Raw genomic sequence first — 19,703 nt, 5'->3', positions numbered from 1 at the left:
GGGGGGGGGGGGGGGCCAACCCCCATAGATTTGCGTGGCCCCTACTCGATCGTCGACCTAATGATTCATAGATACGCCACTGACGAAACTGTTTTTTATACGTATGCGATAGAACAAAATGCAAAAACATATGAACCACAGACGTCGAACTGTATATGTCTTTAAAATGCAAAAACTATAATTTTGTAACACTAAATCTTCAGAATATCCCTTTTATAAAATGCATGGATGTACTCACCTCCGGGAAATTTAACGTTTAACTTGGCTGGTTCCGATGGGTCGGGGGCGAAGGCATCACCAATTGATGTTATATTCTTCCCATTACTAGAACAAAGACGTATTTATATTCATTGATCTTCAAATATACAATGAACATGGAAATATTTACTAAAGAATTTGTTTTAACCGTAACGTTTTTGGAAATGAAAATATGACTTAAGTAAGTGTGTGATTAGATTAAAAACGAATTGCTGAAGTTAAATAATTACGGAGAGAAAAGAGTAATTTGTTATTGAATTTGAATTTATCCTTAGGACCTTTATCATTTACTAAAAAACTTTTTACAAAGTGACTTCAGATTGACTGTTATAGCAGTCTCAGTTCTATAAGTAAAACTGTGTAATTCAAAATTATAAAACGTACACTTTTCCTTGGTTAAAAACTTTAATATGACCATCTTCTTTTAGAGAATAGTTGGCTGTTACACAAACTTGTTCTAACTCAAAATAGCTTGGTAGTTTGGTTATTTCATACCATTTACCTAAATACTGATAATGAAAAATAATACATAAATGTACTGTCTCATGTTAAAAAACAATAATATTAATATTTCGGCTTATGCTTTAAACTTTTTATGATGCCAAGGTCCAAAGCCATGAACGTTAAGGAAGAGTTGTAGCTCAGTCTTGTGGATAATATAGTAGTAAGGAGATGTATTCTCTTACAGCTGTTAATCGGTAAATTGAAAAAAAGAGGATTGGCCCAGAACCAGATCCTTGTTGTTCTCCCTGTAAGAATGGGCGTGGTTCTTACTTGTGTGAGATTTAAGCTGCTCTGAGCTGTTGCGTTGAAACATGGTCCTAGTCCAGGAACTTGAGCATAAACCGTCCCACCAATACAAAGACCTAGTAAAACGGTGATTATAATCCTCTCCATTGTTAAATATTTTATAAATTAATTTGGGTTTGATTTATTTGACCTATTGGATCTTTATAGACGTATTTTTTTTATCTCGAGGAAACATTCCCACGTGTTCTTAACATAATGATTATCTACAAACGTGTCTAAAGATATTTTTAAAGGAAAACCTTCTTCTAGTTTGTTTAAATTGACATTAAAAATGGGAAGGGTTTGGTCTCGACATTGACTAGCAGGATCTGAAATCACGTGGGTCGTCACTTTGATGGTATCTGGAAATTAATCACCCGCTGGATTAAGTCGACATTGGTAGATTTATGACTGAAATTGCCGTTGTAGCCAATTTGACATGGGGTTTTGTTAGACTTTCTATCAATCCTGCTTCTTTTCGTCGATCGGAGTCATCAGTATCTGTGACCATCCAGTCGATCACAGTTGCTTGTAATTTTGCCAATATGAGAATTTTCTTAATCCATGTCGACAGCTCTGATGAGATACTTTAAGTCGCCAGTCAACGGTCAACCTCTGGCGTAACCTATAATAAGCGTCCCCTGGAAATTATCTTAATTCGTCTGAACGACATGTATAATAAAAGTTATAAAGGTGTACACGGCACGTTTTACAAAAGACACAAAGCTCTGTTATATAAACATAAACACAAACGATCATATTATTATCGGCAATGTTTGTACAGGGCTTTATATAACAGTTTTAATAGAAACATGCCCTTTAGTCGATTTCATGATAAAGAAATAGATATTGACCTACTACTTATATAATTTGTAAACTTTTAATTGGGACTCTTTTATATAACAAAACAATTCATTTTATGTAACCTAAGAACATGCTACCATCCCAGTTTGACACTGTAGGGGTCTCTACGCAGTTCTTCTATTTTCGTAGAAATTCAGATCATTCTTAACAGGGTAACTTTAAATGCCTAAGTCAAGAAATTTTGACAAGAAAGCGGCATTAGCCTTCTCATTTTCGATTTCCAACAGTCGAGAGATCTTTAACATGGACAGTCTGCAGCACACAGATCATTGGTTTATTGTCCCGTCTGAACGACTAGACGCTTTATCATAAAGTAAATATTCCATGTTCGTTTTTGACCAGTATACAAATAAGCCACAGTCAAAAAGAACAAGCAAGAAAGCAATGTTGTCTTCTATTTTTCGATTTGCACCTGTTGTGGGATCTTTAATATGCCAATCCAGTAGCACACGCATCATCGGTTAATTGTATCCGTATAAACGACTAGACTCTTTTCAATTAAAGTAAATATTCTACATAAACAATATCATTGATGGTTTTTGACCAATATTCAAATAAGCTACAGTCAAAAACAAAATATAAAAGAGGTTAGCAATTAGTTATTCTTTTATTTAACTAGCAGTTCTATCGACATGTTATGTTTTATAAGGATTATAATGAGTATCGGGGGTCGTATTATCTTACAGTCTGATGTATCAAACCAGTTTTCTCCTTCTAAATAGAAGTCTCTGAATGCTCTTAGGACAGAAACCGACTCTACTTTGAATTTCAAAGAACCATTTTTAGAATGTCAAATCGAAGCAGAACTAAATTAGTCCTACAAGTATAATTATAGAAATTTATTTTTGAATTTTTAAATTTTAAACACATTATAGCTCAAAATTGGACAAATGGGACAAAGAATAATTTTATTATGAACCATTTTATTGTTGTTCTATCTGTTGGGGTTGAAAGCTTTGGCTACGATATTGAATATGTACTGTGTCGAATTAGAATTTCGGAAATCCTAATACGAGGATAAATTGGATATTTGGTAGCATTGACAATTGACGTTATGACGGAATCACTGACGGAGAGGCGAACTCAGTGACGGGTGGGGTAGAATTGATTGCTTTTATTGGAGAATCTTTTATATAAATTATTTCAATGATCAGAGAATATTGCTGCATATATATACTTTAAACAGGGTTGCAAAAATCAAAAGAACAATCCAGGTAATATAAGGGCTGTAGAAAAAATTGAATTGGGACATCGAAAGCTGACAGAATTATTGAATCCATCTAGCATGCTGTATAAGTACTACACAACACTACAAAACAATTATTCCTTCCCATTTTGTCATGTTTTGGACGAGATTGTATAGCTTGATTTATATCCACAATGCCTTAGCTTTCTGTGATCAGAATTAAGGACTGTGGGTTTCTGTAGATACCTTTCGAATTAGCTAGACCACGACTTAAAGGACCATGACAGGTAAATCATCCCTAACCAATTCAATTGATTTACAGGAATCGTTTTCCGAACATGGTTTCAGAGAGTTTTGCATGTAAAAATCTCGTAACTAACTTAATATTGATAAACGTATTTATTTGTTAATGAAGTACGGAAATGGAGGCCAATTCACAGAATATTGGATAATCTGATGACGTCATTGCTTCTGGAATTTCAGGCAATTAAGAGAGACTGTTTCCTGTTTTCGACAGACAAAACATCTACCCACAATTTCCGTTCCATTATCTATTGTAATAGATTCCTTTCATGAGGGCCAATTGTGGAATTGAGGAAATATAGGCCAAGGATCTGTTTCACTAAATTGTAACAATGATCAAATCCAGATTTAAAATATACGGTAATCTGATTGGCTAATCAAACTAAATTTAAAATCAATTTAAGTGAGTAACCAATCAGATGAATGGAATATTAAAATCATTTTAACGTTGTGTTTTTTAGAAGCAGGGCCAAATTTTTATGAAATTTATGAATATTGCAGATTGATCTAAAGACAAAACATTCTAATAAAAACAAAACAAAATTCCGATTGGAATCTAAGATATTTCTCTAATGGCCAATTCTGTGCAGATAAAAGCTAAAATCAATGTGTTCCGTGGTATTCCACCAAGTTTGGCTCAAAAGATTTTCCAAAACCTTGGTCATAAAACAATGATAGGAATGATAATAACATTTTAATTATTTGATTTTTATATATATAAAACTATAAATAATAATAATATCATCACAGTTATTTATAAATCACAGTCAAAAATAAATAACAACACAAAATAACAGAGATAGGCCTATCAGTTATATATAGCTGGTAACTGTTAAAAACAATGGCACTTCAGTCTCTTCATGTAATAGTGAACTTTTTGGTAACCATCTGACCAGAAGGAAGTCAAAATGACCAAATTTGAAATTATGTCTATCATGAAGTTGAAATTTTGTATCTGTTCAAGGTTCAGCAACCAAAATCGATGGGGAAAGGGGGAGGGAAAGTATAATGAAATTTCTTAACCACTGGTACAAAATTAAGAGTAGACGTGGAACTTTGTGGCTTTTCTTGGGAGGTTCATTTTTTTAAATTTTCAAAAACCTTGAAAGTGAAATATAGTTCTTAAGTTAAAAACGTGAGTAACAATCAGCCTTTAAGTGCTAGTGTCTGGTGAATCTCTCTAGAGACCTCAGTCAACCAGTCTGGTGGAAAGCGGCTACTTTTTTACTCCTGTTTTGGTCTTCCTTTCCTCAACTTATCAAGTTGTGGTTTCACCTAAAAATAATACAACAAGTCAACTTTAAATCAAAATATAAATAGAATCACGATAAAAAACAATCCCTCCAAGAAATTGCACCTGAATATGACCGACATTTGGATTGAAACTCTATAAAATCAGTAAATAATCTTAAGGAAAGTAATTGATGTAAGTTGTCAAAGGGAGAGAAATTCATTGTTGAAACTACAAAAAACAACTATTACAGTCTCACTGTATGGAGAACATAAATTTTCATTACTATGGTGAATGTCATTCTAACGTAATGGTATTTCAACATCATTATCTAGTCAATTATTTCTAGAATAACAGGAATCATGCCTAGAAATCATATAAATATATATAAAGATCAGAAAATCTCACTCAAATCCCTCTAATAGAGGTAAAGCCGGCATTCCTGTGCCTGTGCTTTTGTAAAATTCCTTAACCCCAATGTTACAGCTTAAAATTTCTAATAGTTCTGTTTTGCTCCAAAGTTTAATAATGATACTCTGGAAAGATTCCCCCCAACTGATATAGACAGAACTCTGTGTAGAAATTTAAAGGTTTTATTCCAAAATATCTTGGCCGACGACATTACCTTCTTCAGCAGGACAGGGTGTTATCATTGTATAATACTATCAATATTTACCTGTGTCTGTTGAAAGAGTTTACTATCTAATTTAAATAATGGTATTATAGAAGGTCTACCATGAGCACATTGAAATGGTAAATCACATTTTGATAAAGCTGTAATTAATTCTTTACACTGAGCTGGGGATAATATATCATTAAATTTAATAGCACCTGAAAATTAATTGTAAAGAAGTTATAACCAAGGAATATTATTATAATTAAGGCCATTCCAAGGGATTTGCCAAGAGTAAGAGTTTTTATATCATTACAATCCATGGGAAAACTTTTATCTTGGAAAATGATTTTGGACCTTAAAATCATCCATAAAAAATTTTACCAACAAGGTACAAAATGCAGCTTGGATTACTGAAGACAGCTAAAACACCACACAGTGTATTAGAGGATATCTCTTTCACAAATTACAGTTAATAACAAAAGATTACAAGCCTGTGTTAGTCAGCTTTAGTGGAAAATCACAAATTAAGAGTAAGTGTCTGACCCTAGCAGATACAAATCAGCTCTGAATCTTATGATAATTTATGATACAGACCTCTACAAGCCTTGGTAGCTAATATTCTATGTAAAGCTAATGGCAGTCTCCTTCTAGAACCACTGGTATTCTTTAAATACTATAAACATAAAAACATTGATAATATATAATCAAGGACGAACTTGTGAACATAAGTTATTATCCTTATAAATTCATTACCAACATGTTGGCTAAGAACCAGCTGGTAAACATGATCCTCATGAACCTAAGTTGTTATCCTTGTAAAAATGTTTCTTTTTTTTATTCCTATTTTATGAGATCAAATTAAAAATTTTTGAAAAACATTACAAACATATAAGAGCTTCAGCTGATAAAGATTTGAAATTCAACCATACCTCAACATGTTCAGTTATGAGTTCCTACAAAAAATACAATAACAGTTTAGTGGATAAATAGCAAAATACATTCATTTTTTTTCAAATATTCTTAAACTTTCCTTAGACATGCAAGTTTATGGTGGTCTGAAACCAATTTGTCTCTTGTAAATAAATAATTTATAGGTAAGTAATTTGATTGGCTTTCACAAGGGAGATAAATCATATAATCAAAGCTTGCCAAATGGTATTATACGATTTGAAAACAAGAAATGTACTTGATGTGCATGAAGATGGTCCTACCTCAACAAATTGTGTTGCTATGGAATTCTTGCCTCGTTTCAATTCATTAGCCTCTCTTTCAACTATACAAGCAGGAATGGAGTTAAGTTTGATTTCATTTCTGTTTTCTTCTACACCAGTAAATTTTATACCTATAAGGAAAAATTTGAGATTTCATTCTTGGGGAACTTTTCATGAACTGATATATTTATGTATAGATGTAGCTAAACAGCTCTTGCCCTGCCCAGAGTGTAAAAGGTGTGACTTAATGTTTTCCATACATTGGCTATGATTGGCTGTTATTTTCTGGCGTTTAATTCGTGTTAAAGTAATTAAAACTGATCAATAATTAGAAAGAGTTTGAAAAGTTTACCTATTCTAGAGAACTCGTGTTTAAAACTGATCATTACTCTAATATCTTCTTGTTGTAAGGTTAAAGATAGTGGTGGTGTTATTTCTGATTGTTTCACTTTATCTGATACTTCTCCATCTACTTCTTCTCCAAATATTTCTAAAACACAATCTTCAATTGAACCAAGTGATAATAAGACACTTGCCATAAACTAATAAAATATTTCTGAAAAATTATGGTCAAATGATGCACATGTAACAGTTACCATACCAATTGATGTCAGGTGGTCATACATAAGTGTTTTTATCATCAGGAACACAACATCACATTAGTTTGACAGCCAAATACTCTTCCAGGAACTTTAACTAAAAGAGTTTCTACCTGATATATATTGTTCCAATCTGACTCTTTCATGTGCTGCATGTTGATCTAACATTACTAATAAATCAGGAACTACAACTAAAAAGAATATGAACAAGTCAACAAAGTTAGGATATGAAAGGTACATATCAAAGCTATTGCTTATGTGTTGGAAGTGACAATAGTCAAAACTGTTTTAATTATGTTAAGTTCTATAGATAGCTAAAATTCAGCCCATAATATGACGGCTTTAGCCCTTTCTCTTATACAACTGAGATCAACTTAGCATAACAAATCCGGTTGGCATCAATTCATCATATTTGATTAAGTGTTTTTGTAGGATGGTGGACATACCCTTGTTTTGAGACTGTGTAGTAGATGATATTAAACAAGCTATAAATTTACTGTCCACTTGACCCAATACCTACAAATATAAAAGAGTAGCACCAGGTATTCCAGAAAGGTTTTCTAGCCATTTGAGCAATTCTCTAACCATGACTCAAACGTGGAGTATCACACTCCAAACTACAAGCTACACAGAAGTAACATAAGATTATATGCTACTAGCTACTTTGTTCCTGAATTCAGTATGTATATCAAAAAAGATTTATCAAATGTCACAATATTGTTTTTTGTTTTGAGTAAGTAATAAGGATAAGAAAAATGGTGTTCCAGAAATAAGATATCTGTCTCACCTGCATACATGATAACATATCTTTAGTAAAAGTTATTTGGTTTAATGATTGATATGATGTAACAGCTGACCGACTGGAATGACTCACTTCAGTATTTATACCACACTGAAAAATACAAACTATATATTTAACTATCTGGGCCTCTTAACACAGGAAAATCCCAAGATTAGAATTTGTCGTAAGTGAACATTTTATATAGAGAAATACTGCACTTCAGACAATATAGATTGTAAGATTGATTGTGAAAGGAGAGTCCTGTTCCAATATTTTATACCCAAACTCAACACAAAAGCATTCATCTTCTTACACTGGTCAATTTACAAATTATTACACCTGCATAGTTCACAAATTTTGAACCGTGAGCAAGATTTTAACACTGAAGTATAAAAACTAACAATCAAGTATTTTAATGGATTGATTACATAATGAAACTTAATGGTCACCAAGAATCAAGATGTACTCATTTGAAAGGAATTGTTATTGAGAAAATCACTCGAAAAATGTCCTACCTGATTTGGTTTTCCATGAACAGGATTTTGCCATTGATTAAACATATCATCTATTGAGTTTCCTAGAAATATAAGTCAGATTACTATACAGATAGCTGAAAATGAGCTACAGATAGCTGAACTAAGCTACAGCGAGCTGAATTGAACTACTGATGTCTGAAATGAGCTACTGATGTCTGAAATTAAGCTACAAATAGCTGAAATTGAGCTACAAATAGCTAAATTGAGCTACAGATAGCTGAATTGAGCTACTGATAGCTGAAAATGATATTCAGATAGCTGAATTGAGCTACTGATAGCTGAAAATGATATTCAGATAGATGAATTGAGATACTGATAGCTGAAAATGATATTCAGATAGCTGAAAATGATGTTCAGATAGCTGAAATTGAGCTACCGATAGCTGAACTGAGCTACATATAGCTGAAGTGAGCTACAGATAGCTGAAATTGGGCTACAGATAGCTGAACTGAGCTACCGATAGCTGAACTGAGCTACAGATAGCTGAAGTGAGCTACAGATAGCTGAAATTGGGCTACAGATAGCTGAAATTGGGCTACAGATAGCTGAAGTGAGCTACAGATAGCTGAACTGAGCTACAGATAGCTGAAATTGAGCTACAGATAGCTGAAATTGAGCTACAGATAGCTGAACTGAGCTACAGATAGCTGAAATTGAGCTACAGATAGCTGAAATTGAGCTACCGATAGCTGAACTGAGCTACAGATAGCTGAAATTGAGCTACAGATAGCTGAAATTGAGCTACCGATAGCTGAAATTGAGCTACAGATAGCTGAAGTGAGCTACAGATAGCTGAAATTGAGCTACAGATAGCTGAAATTGAGCTACAGATAGATGAACTGAGCTACAGATAGCTGAAATTGAGCTACAGATAGCTGAAATTGAGCTACCGATAGCTGAAGTGAGCTACAGATAGCTGAAGTGAGCTACAGATAGCTGAAATTGAGCTACAGATAGCTGAAATTGAGCTACAGATAGCTGAAAATAATGTACAAATGAGTTAATTAAATATCTGAATAAATATCCCAGCTTAAACATGTGAGAAAGAGGTAACTACAAGAATTTGGATGTTCGACAAAATCAAATAAGGTAAATTTACCTGTGTTACTATTGATATTGGTTTCATTTCTCCATTTAATAGTTTGTTCTTCTTGGTTAGTATCTAGGTGGTTTAGTAACATACCATACAGATTATTAGTATCATTGGTACATAGAGTTGATATATTACTACTTGTTTTCTTACTGCATAGTATATTCTCTGAATTACTAAAACCTACAGAAAGCAAATAAATGTCAGTTTTTCTGCAAAAAAATAGTTTCCTTACAAAATAAATTTTTGTTGATAATGAAATATAACCTAAACTCTGATGTATCTTGTCTACCAACTGGCTAAGGCTAAATCTCTAGGCATTGATCATTTCTGGATTATCCATGCCCATTCATACCTAGATTGTCTTAAATAATGAGGAAAGATGACTAGTTCAGGTCACCAGAATTTAACTCACTGACTGAGATTAGAACTAACAACAACCATCTGTTCAATGTTAGCAAGTAAATGTTATCATGTTTTTAATGCTGTGTAATTGCATATAAAACTTTCTTTAAAATATTTTCACCTGGTTTATTGAATGTCTGTTGTAATACCATCCATTCTTTTTCATACACAGTGTTTCCTGTTAGTTGATTTACATGGATAACTTTACCTTTAATACAAAACCAAGTTCAACTTTGAACAAGCAGTTGCCAAGCAGCTTGAAGCAAGATATGCGCAATTAATCAGTATATCAAGAGCTGTAACTGTCTCAATATCTTGTGTATATTAACCCACTACAATTTTTTTTATAAAACATTCACACTTTCACCATATTTTCAGTGTAAACAGTCATTGATTTTCATGGACACTCAATAAGTATATGGACATATATGTCAGATTGTGAAAAAAATTAATCAACAGCAGTTCCTGGTATGTGCATAGTCCTAATAAGATATTAAAAGAACAGAAAAATGGTGAAAATAAAATAATATGAAAGTCAAACCTGAGTTTTTGTCAGTCATTTCAATCCATATGTCTGTTGTATCGCCATTGCATGATTCTGTAGCACAATCCTTAACCTCTTTTTCTTCCTCGAGAATCTTTTGCTCATGCTGGTCTTCATTTTGAAATTGATCTCTATCCATTGTCCTATTTGATTCCAGGGTTTCCATTTCAACATGATCTTTATCCTTAGTCATATTCTTTCCCTGAGTGTCCATTTCAAGATGATCTTTATCCATTATCCTGTTTGACTCCTGATTTTGCATTTCAGGCTGGTCCTTCTGCATGGTGATGTTTGATCCACAAATTTCACTTCCAGTTGGATCATTGTCAGAATTGAAATGGGCAGCACATGAGGCAGAAATTTCAAAAGCTGTCTGTGAATTGTCTGAGAGTAGATCAGTAAAGGAATAAGAGTCAGTATAAGGCTTCTCATCTGTATTTGAGTTGTATTTCTGTCCACATTGAAAACTATTATCTTTTACACTTCCTGATTCAAATGGTTTAGCTACTGAACTTTTGTGAGTGGGAGAATCCACACACATTTCAGAATTTTTGTTTGTCAAGGAGAGACAAGGTGTTCGTGGAACTATTCCTGGATCACTTGTTTGAGACTCCACAATAGTACTGTTATTACCTGGCATCAAAATATCTTCCATTGTGGAGAGCATTTGTGAGGAAGTTACTGCAGTATCATTTGAATCCAATAGCTGACCTGTAAGAACACTTTGTTCAGTGGCCATTTCAGTACTTGTGGCCAACTGAGGATCAGAGCAACTACTTGAACATTGTTTCATTTGTAAGATGTCTGATATTTTGTCATCAGAACTTGGAGGAAGAGCCATTTGTTCTGAGTCCAATTGAGTACTGATGTTCATTTGATGATCAGTGGAACTATGTTGTTGAAAGGGTGTTAGCAGGATGCCTGAAGGTTTATCACTCAAAGAGCTGGATGGAGAAAGTTGTGATGTTTTCTCACTGTCATCTGTCGAGTATTCAAATGCTAAAGTTGGTGGGAATGTCTGATCTGCAGTAACTGGAGTTTTGGAGTAAAGATGTTTATTTGGACAGGCGACTAGTCTTGATGAATCAAAATCAGGTGAAGAGATACTCAAGGAGAATCCTTGGCTCTCCTGAAATTGCTTTGGAGATGTGTTGGAGATACCAGATTGATCTGCTTCCTTGAAGCTGCTTGAAGGTGTTATCCTGATACTAAATCCCTGAGATGAGTCAATGAACTTTCCAGAATGTTCCTCGGTATCATCAACATCAGCCATCTTTTGAGATTGGGATGTGCTTAGGGTATAAGAGCAACCATGTCCTCCACCAGGTCTTGCAAATGGTGAAAATTTGCTTGAGTGGTAACGTCTACTTTGATCAATGGGATGAGGTCTTTTAAAAGTTCTATCCAAAAAAACATCAACAACTGAACCGTTATTCTTGGGGCTTTGTTCATTTCTTAATGATGAAGGCTTCTCATGATTAGTTGCATTTTGGATCTTCTCAGTGTGTCTCTGAGCTCTTTGGAGTAATGGAAGAACTTCTACTAGAGCTGTTCTTGGTGTCATTACAAATGATTCAGATGTCATGAATTTTGATTTCTTTGATTGATTTGGGATTGGTGCATTTCCCCCATTTAAATTTGTCCTCTTCCTGTCCAAATGTTGATCTCTGGTGTCAGATTTATATTTCGTGTTGAGGTTACTATTATTGATATTCAGAGCAAGAACATCTGGCAGGTCTGGTTCATCAGCCTTTGCTTCTGGAGCATCACCAGCTTCCTTATGAATGTTGGATTCCAAAACTGCAACATTTCCACAAAGTTCATTATGTTTCAAAGTCACAATTTCTACAACTTTTTGTCGACTCACTTTCCGAAATTTCTGCAAAACTCTTGAAACCTTTGACGAAGCTTCTTTTTCTAGTAGGCTAATTCTACCTCTTTCCTTCAGCCTCAAACTTATTTTCTGGGCTGCAGTCAGATTTTTTCCACCATTGAATACTTCCTTACATCGAAGAGTGTCCATGGTTGAGATGCATTCAGTGTCTGAAGGTAGAGATATAAAACTTGGATTTGGATCATGCGAAGTTTGTGGAGGTGGCAGCAGAAGTGTCTTGTTAGCGATGTTTGGTAGTAGAGGGTCTTCCTGTAAGGTATCTTCAGAACTTACAGATGAGGTATCACTCCAGGAAGCTATTGCTTCAACCTGATTTACTTTCTTGATATGCTCTTCCATGGGTACTTCATCATCGGATGCAAAGTCACTTCGTTTTGGATTAAAATTAATATGAAGTCTTTTTGCAAATTCTTTCACTGCCTCTTGACTATCTGAACTCTTTGGAGGTGAAGTCTCGTCATCCTTTTCTTTGCCTTGAACTGGAGTTGTGACTTCAATCATAGGAGGACTGGGAGTTTTGGTTTCTTGGACTCCTGGAGGTTTTCTGAATACAGTTTTAGAGAACAAGCTGTTGGAGGTATTCAATGTGCTAATTTCTGGTTCATTTGACACTTGGAGCTCTGTTTCTTCTTGAATCTTCTTTAAAGCATCTATCTGTTCAGTTGTTGGTTCTAATGGACTTGAAGAATCAGTAGTTTTAATCAAATCAGATTCAGTGCAATACCATAAATTCTCAGATTTCAAAAAGTCAGTTACCATGGTTTCCACAGCTGAAGTCAAAGTTTCCCAGTCTTTGAATTCAACCAAAGTTTTCTTAGGGTCAAAGGTAATGTCATAAATATTCAATGGGCATTTGATGTTGATGACAAACATCGGATGCTTTTCCATGCACCTTGGAGAGGTACCACTAGTTGAACTTTTGACATCCTTCGTTACTTTCCGTCTAAAGTGAATGCAGTTAGTCATAGTCTTGTTTACAATTTTGTGAACTTGAGTTTTCAAGACCAAACGATTGTTTACATACACAAACTGTAAAAGCTTCTTGTTGTAGCCATCTTTGCCGATATATCCTTCTATATGAAATAGTTCCTTATCGATAGCTACTGGTTTTAAATGCTTAGAAAGATTTCCACCAAACAGATACATAAAGGCTGTAAGAATACTGTTACTCTTTTGAGTCTGCAGCAAAATATGACCAGTGGCATCATTCCTCAAGCTGAAACTAATGGACGGATTGATCAGAGAGATGCCTTCGATACGATATCGGGTTCGTTCCAATTCCAAAGTAGGAAATATATTTTTCTGTCGGACAGGGAGGTTGTAAAATAAGTTATGGACAGTGATGGTGGTGCCTGGACATGGACGTGGATATTTGGAGTCTGCTACAGCTACAGGTTTCCCATGGTTAAAAAGTTTACAGTAGGTCATAGAGGACTGCCGACTTCGAGAGTGAATTTCTAGAGCTGTTGAAATATCACGTAAACTGGCCAAAGCTTCTCCTCTGAATCCAAAATATTCCAAATTATCTAAATCAGCCAACTTCTGACATTTACTAGTAGAATACCTGTAAAATATAGTATTCATTTCTAGCTATCAGTATCCATTTCATATGTATATTCATAACAAAGAATTGGCATCTGGTTCATCTACAATCAAGTAAACTTAAACCAGTGGAAGAAACAATAGCATTTACCCATAATTAAAGTGCTGATAGTTGCTCGAATATCGATAATACCCTGGAGATTTTGATTCCTGTCACTTCTGTTAGAAGTGTTTTCAGGGATCTTAAAGCTATTAGAGGGCTTTAATCCAATGGTAAATCATTAAGATGTAATAAGAAATTTGTACAATCCTTCTAAAATTGTCATAAACATCTACCCACCTTTCACCAATCAGTTTTAAATCATCTTGAGATATTCCAGTACCATTGTCCACTACCTGCACAGTGAAGGTGGTCAAATCTAAGCGTATAGCTATACATACTGCACCAGCATCCAATGAATTCAAGACTAGTTCTTCCACACATTGAGCTACACTGGTTATAGCTACATCTGATCTTAGTCTAGATTGCACATCAGCTGGCAGGACTTTTAATACTCTGTGTTCCATCTGAAATGAATATAACTAAGATCTCTGTCAATGTCCGACCATTTTATTTTCAGAATCAATTTATGCCAATTTCTCTGTCACAATTCTGTTAGTGCAATGACACATACTGGTACCGGAACTTTAGCTTGCCAATGATTTAAGTCTTCATGAACTAGCCTAAGGGCTAGGGTAGTCCATGTCATTGCCTGTGATTTCTACCATGTATTTAGAGTTCATCAGCAGTCCGTAATGATTGTAATATGTAGTTCATGGTAGCAAATCAAATCACTGACTGATGGCCTTCAGGAAAATGGTACTGGTAGAGGAAATTTTTTTCTATGATTTTCACTACCTATGAAAAGTTTGAGGAAAAATATCTAGGTTTTGACTTTTATGTGGATATGTTGTTGTATGTACGAAGTGCAAATTTGATCAATTTCAACCTCGGCCAGTTCAAAATTTGTCCATAAATCTTGTCTATAAACACATGGAGTTAGCTATCACCGTTTATGATTCAAACCATGGGCTAGTAGGTGAGTACCATGTAGTAAAGAGAAGTTTGATATGTTCAAAATTTGTCAAGCATGAATTTTTGCAACATATCCGAAATGGTATGCAATGCCATGATCAAATTGATCAATTTCACGGCATGGTGGGCACAATAATCGTGTAAGTGTCAGTGTGGCAACAACGTCAACAGTGCAAAGACTATTTTTCTTCTAAATTTCTCAATTCCATTTATAGCCAACAGTTAGTTGAACTGCATAACTTCTAACCTACCAAAACGCAGTTAATATCAAAAACTGTTTAATAGTTTGAAACCGACTTCTATGTCATTTTTCCCAATTTCTGTCATTGTTTACATTTTTCTACTTTAGATTTCGTTTCATTTTGAAACATCCGGTTTGGTTGTTTGGTTATTGAGAAACTGGGATTTGGATTAAAATACTTTCTTGAATTTCGTTTTTGCTCAAAAACAAATTCCGAATTCAAAGTTTGTACTAGGAAAATTAAATTAGATATATTTTTTTATAAAAAAATATTTCAATGTAAATGAAGAGTTGATCGAAGATTTACAATGTGGCTGATACATTATCATCATTTAAGCGTTACCAAAATGTTATCGTTTCAAAAAGAGTTATCTTTTCTTGAACTCGCGACTTACGTCGGTTCTAAAAATAAATTTGTAAACAGAATGAAAACAAATATGGCGCAGTGTTGTTTTGATTTGGAAACGTAGTTTTGATATTCCATTTAATGTTCAACAGGCTTTTAATCTAGCGTCATAATTATGCCTTGGTTTATACCGATTCCGGAATCATGGAAGAAACGGGCTTGCAGATACCTTCTACAGAGATATGTGGGCCATTTTCTGAAGGAAAAACTGTCACTTGATCAGCTGAGTGTTGATTTATTCAGTGGAAGGGGAGTCATTAAAGATCTAAATTTAGATGTAGAGGTAATAGCTTAAACAAAGGACAAAGTGGTATTTCTGACCTCATCCCATTTCAACTTGCAAATTTGAAAGCAAAATGCTACCGCCCTCCGCTCCACGGAAATTCTATTTTATTTTCTTGCATGTCATTATTATTGTCAATTTCCAGGGAATTTTTTTTTATCAAAATTATGATGATATCTTTGGTTTCATAGATAATGATAACAAATACACTCAACAGAGGGCTGTATTCATTGGCGTACAAATCCAATAAAACTAAGTTTTTGATGACGTCACTAATCGCGAAGAATTGTCAAGAAGAGAGGATAATATGATTACTTGTTTTCTGCATTTCAAGAATTGACTAGAAGCATTTATTATGTTGCAGGCATTAAATGAATCACTAGATAAAGTGAATGCACCAATAGAAATTATTGATGGCTATATTAGTACTATATCAATGGCCATTCCCTGGTCCTGTCTACTCTCTGAGAGTATGGAGATAGAAATTAAAGGGTTAGAGATAACCATACAGTTAAAACAATGTGATGACGCAGGTTAGTATTGCCAGTGAATCTATTCATCTCTGAAGCAGAGATAATCAAGTTGATCAAGCCAGTCTGTGGGCAATGAGAGAAATATCACAGTGGCAAAATATTGAGTGTAAGGATTAGAAAAAACTATAAAATTAAAACATAGTGATAAAACAGGTGATTGCTTGCCAGTTAATTTTCATTAGTTCATCTATGGAACGGATATGGATATCCTAATTATCAATCTCTCATACAGAGATGTTGGTTTTAGTTCCTTTCCATCACTGTTATCATTGCTTTTGTAAAATATATACAGGTACTCTTAATTTTGCTTCTCAAAAGTAATTTGTCTTGTTTGTATATCTTTTGTTTTTGGGTGAAATATGATTACATTTGACCAGAAATTACAATTTTAGAAATGTTGTCACTAAATTTTTGTGAACGTTTTATTTTCTGGGTAATTTAGTTAACTTATTCATGCTATGGAATGTGAACATAAGATTGGTTCATGTGATAACATGTTTTGGGAATACTTTAAAACGTTAATAGAGATTGAAAGGGACTAGTACTAGTACAATGACTGACAAGTCTCTATGGTATCTTTGACCCCATCCACTGAGATATTTTTATTAAGTCTGTTCCTTCAATGAGAATGATATCATAATGCATTTAGTTGTTTGTTGCGAAATAGTTTCTTTATTTCTTATTTTAATTATCTTTATTTTCAATCAAAGACGGTAATGTATTTTATTGGTATTGTAATGTCATATTTGATCTAACGTCACTACGTAGCTACAACATTGTATAAAACGTTTTTAGATAGTAGAAAGTCTCTCTTGTTTATCATTCAATACAGTGTTCAGTCATTTCTTGACTTGTCAATAGGAAGCTGCGGTGGATCAGTGAGTTAGATGCTTGCTCGCTAACCTGAAGGCCCAGGTTTCAATCCCGGCATAGGTCGAGATAATACCTTCAGATTTTTCAACCCGGTTTCCCCCCTGTCAGTGATGTAGGTAAGAGGGGCTGACATGGAAAAAGCGTCTAGTCATTCGGATGGGACAATAAACCGAGCCACTGTGTACTATAGGCTGTGCACGTTAAAGATCCCTCAACAATTGGAAATCGAAAAAAAGAGCAGGCTAATGCCGCTGTCCTGGCAAAATTGTCCTCATCGCACCCTGCATGGTGTTGCCCGTCTTCATTAGCCCACATGGTGCAGAAAAGTAGGACGTAAAACTCCATTCATTTCATTTCATTTTGACTTGTCAACTGATAGTATACTTAAAAAGTGGGATAACTCATAACTTACTGAAAACTCATGTACAAATTAAAAGACAGCTCACTTACTGCATTTCTGTTAACAATTACTAAAATTCTGACATATGTTATATATTATTTCAGACACCTTCCTAAACACAGCCTCAATGTTTAGTAGTATGACATCAAGTTTACAGCTAGCAGAAGAAGTTATAAATTCAGATAAATCAGCTAGTGATGCTACACCTGAATCTGAACCGTTTGAAGGTGTACAGATGTTTGCCCAGACCATTGAATCAGGTTAGTCCATCTTATTATCTGACTCTATTTAGTCTTAAAGGTTGGGTTACTGGGTATCTAGAACTTGAAGTAGACTTTACTTGGCAGACTTGGACTTGAATTCCCTTGATAAAGAGGAAATTCTTGAATAAACAGTCGTAATCTAGATGAAGTTCCAACAACTTAATAGCTATACACATTTTGAAAATAAGAACTTGAAGTTTGGACGTTGCTTGTTTACAGTGTTATCGACTTGCTTACGATGCCATCTTCTTATCTTGCATAAATAAAGTACGTATTTGTTTAAGGCAAGCAAGCAACACTAATAAAGGTCTGTCACAAAGGTATTCTACCTCTTAGAATGAACATAAAATTTGATTTTGGTCATTAATAGTATATATTCATCAGTAGACTTATCTGGTTCTTTAACCATGAAACTGATTTCCTGTATAATCCGTAATCCATAAAAGTAATTATCCATAAAACAAAATAATTATCCACAAAACAACGTAATTACCCATAAACCAAAGTAATTATCCTTAAAACAAAATAATTATCCATAAAAGAATATAATTATCCATAAAACAAAGTAATTATCCACAAAACAAAGTAATTACCCATAAACCAAAGTAATTATCCTTAAAACAAAGTAATTATCCATAAAACAAACTAATTATCCATAAACCAAAGTAATTATCCATAAACCAAAGTAATTACCCATAAACCAAAGTAATTATCCTTAAAACAAAGTAATTATCCATAAAACAAAGTAATTATCCATAAAACAAAGTAATTATCCATAAACCAAAGTAATTATCCATAAACTTACTAGTCATTGCTTTAGTTTTATGGATGTCCATTGGCCAAGTCTGAGAATTTGAATATTTGATCAATTGATTATAGGAGATAGAAATAAGATTTGCTTTCACTACTTTCCTGCATATTTCTTTACAAAAATGTGGAATATGATGGTGGACAGGATGCTGTGGTATAACAGTTTCTGATGACATAGCATGATTTTTATTTCAGTGTTGTCAAGAGTAAAGTTATCACTATTAGATACTATTATTAGACTAGAACATGTTAACAATGATACAGAGAAAGGTATTGCTCTAGAACTTAGAATTGAAAGGTATATATCTTTTCATTACTTTAATTGAAAAGTCAGAAATGATATTAATCAGGTAGTTTCAGCTAATAAAGGGCTGTGGGGAACATATACTAACCAGGATCTAGGCGTTGATCTAAACCAGATTGTGTGTACCCATTTATACAATGGTTGACTGGAGAAATGCAGTAGACTTTTACATGCTGGCAGAGATAAGAACCCACAACCACTTTATTCACATTTCAAGCAAATGAGTAAATAAAGATTACTAGTCTCTTACTAAACGTAGGGCGACCTCTCTTATGCTGTGTGCCAAACGGGAAATTGAACTCACTACTAAGATTTTGTTTGTTTTCAGAATTGACTATTTTGATGATTTAGCTAATGAGCAGGGAAGTCCAGTAGATGATTGTGAAGCCAACAATCTAAAACTACCAGCAGAAGCTTTTAAAAACCTACATTTAATGGGTGTATCTTTATATTGTGACGAGTTCTCACGAACAGTCCAGAAAACACCGACCATGGAAGACTCTTTGGATATGTCAAGCAGAGTATGTTATATTTATTAAAAATAGGCAATTAAAGGGGAAAAGATATTAAGTAACTGGTCAATGGCGTCGTCAAAATTGCCGAAATTATTTCTGGATTGATGATAATTTAGCTATGATTTAAAAAAAAAAGGGAAATATAATTGAT

At 34.1% G+C, this 19,703-nt stretch overlaps 3 protein-coding genes across 3 annotated transcripts in view; 1 reads left to right on the top strand and 2 right to left on the bottom strand.

Annotated features, from left to right (window-relative positions):
- Positions 1 to 4,624: 4,624 nt before the first annotated feature.
- LOTGIDRAFT_169769 (hypothetical protein) lies at positions 4,625 to 9,908 on the bottom strand (the record flags this gene model as incomplete). The annotated part of the gene is made up of 12 exons (XM_009068068.1): positions 4,625 to 4,675; positions 5,308 to 5,462; positions 5,842 to 5,920; positions 6,177 to 6,200; positions 6,459 to 6,589; positions 6,811 to 6,948; positions 7,171 to 7,248; positions 7,504 to 7,573; positions 7,845 to 7,949; positions 8,354 to 8,415; positions 9,474 to 9,647; positions 9,884 to 9,908. The coding sequence occupies 12 exons, from the start codon at positions 9,906 to 9,908 to the stop codon at positions 4,625 to 4,627; spliced, it is 1,092 nt and encodes a 363-aa protein (XP_009066316.1).
- Positions 9,909 to 13,012: 3,104 nt separating this feature from the next.
- LOTGIDRAFT_134355 (hypothetical protein) lies at positions 13,013 to 14,416 on the bottom strand (the record flags this gene model as incomplete). The annotated part of the gene is made up of 2 exons (XM_009068067.1): positions 13,013 to 13,871; positions 14,190 to 14,416. Coding segments are annotated over 2 exons (1,086 nt in total), but the record flags the coding sequence as incomplete, so codon positions are not given.
- Positions 14,417 to 15,686: 1,270 nt separating this feature from the next.
- Positions 15,687 to 19,703, top strand: part of LOTGIDRAFT_197758 (hypothetical protein) — a gene marked incomplete at its 5' end in the record, with an annotated part of 38,658 nt that continues 34,641 nt past the window's right edge. Inside the window, 5 exons of the mRNA XM_009068066.1 lie at positions 15,687 to 15,854; positions 16,219 to 16,375; positions 17,765 to 17,920; positions 18,929 to 19,031; positions 19,366 to 19,548. Of these exons, the coding sequence (XP_009066314.1) occupies positions 15,687 to 15,854; positions 16,219 to 16,375; positions 17,765 to 17,920; positions 18,929 to 19,031; positions 19,366 to 19,548 (767 nt within the window). The remainder of the gene's footprint in view (positions 15,855 to 16,218; positions 16,376 to 17,764; positions 17,921 to 18,928; positions 19,032 to 19,365; positions 19,549 to 19,703) is intronic.

The sequence above is a fragment of the Lottia gigantea genome (genome assembly GCF_000327385.1).
Source record: "Lottia gigantea unplaced genomic scaffold LOTGIsca_89, whole genome shotgun sequence".
NCBI classification, from domain to species: Eukaryota; Metazoa; Mollusca; class Gastropoda; family Lottiidae; genus Lottia; species Lottia gigantea.
Note: the sequence above shows the minus strand (reverse complement) of the source record. Positions and strands in the feature narration are given on the sequence as shown.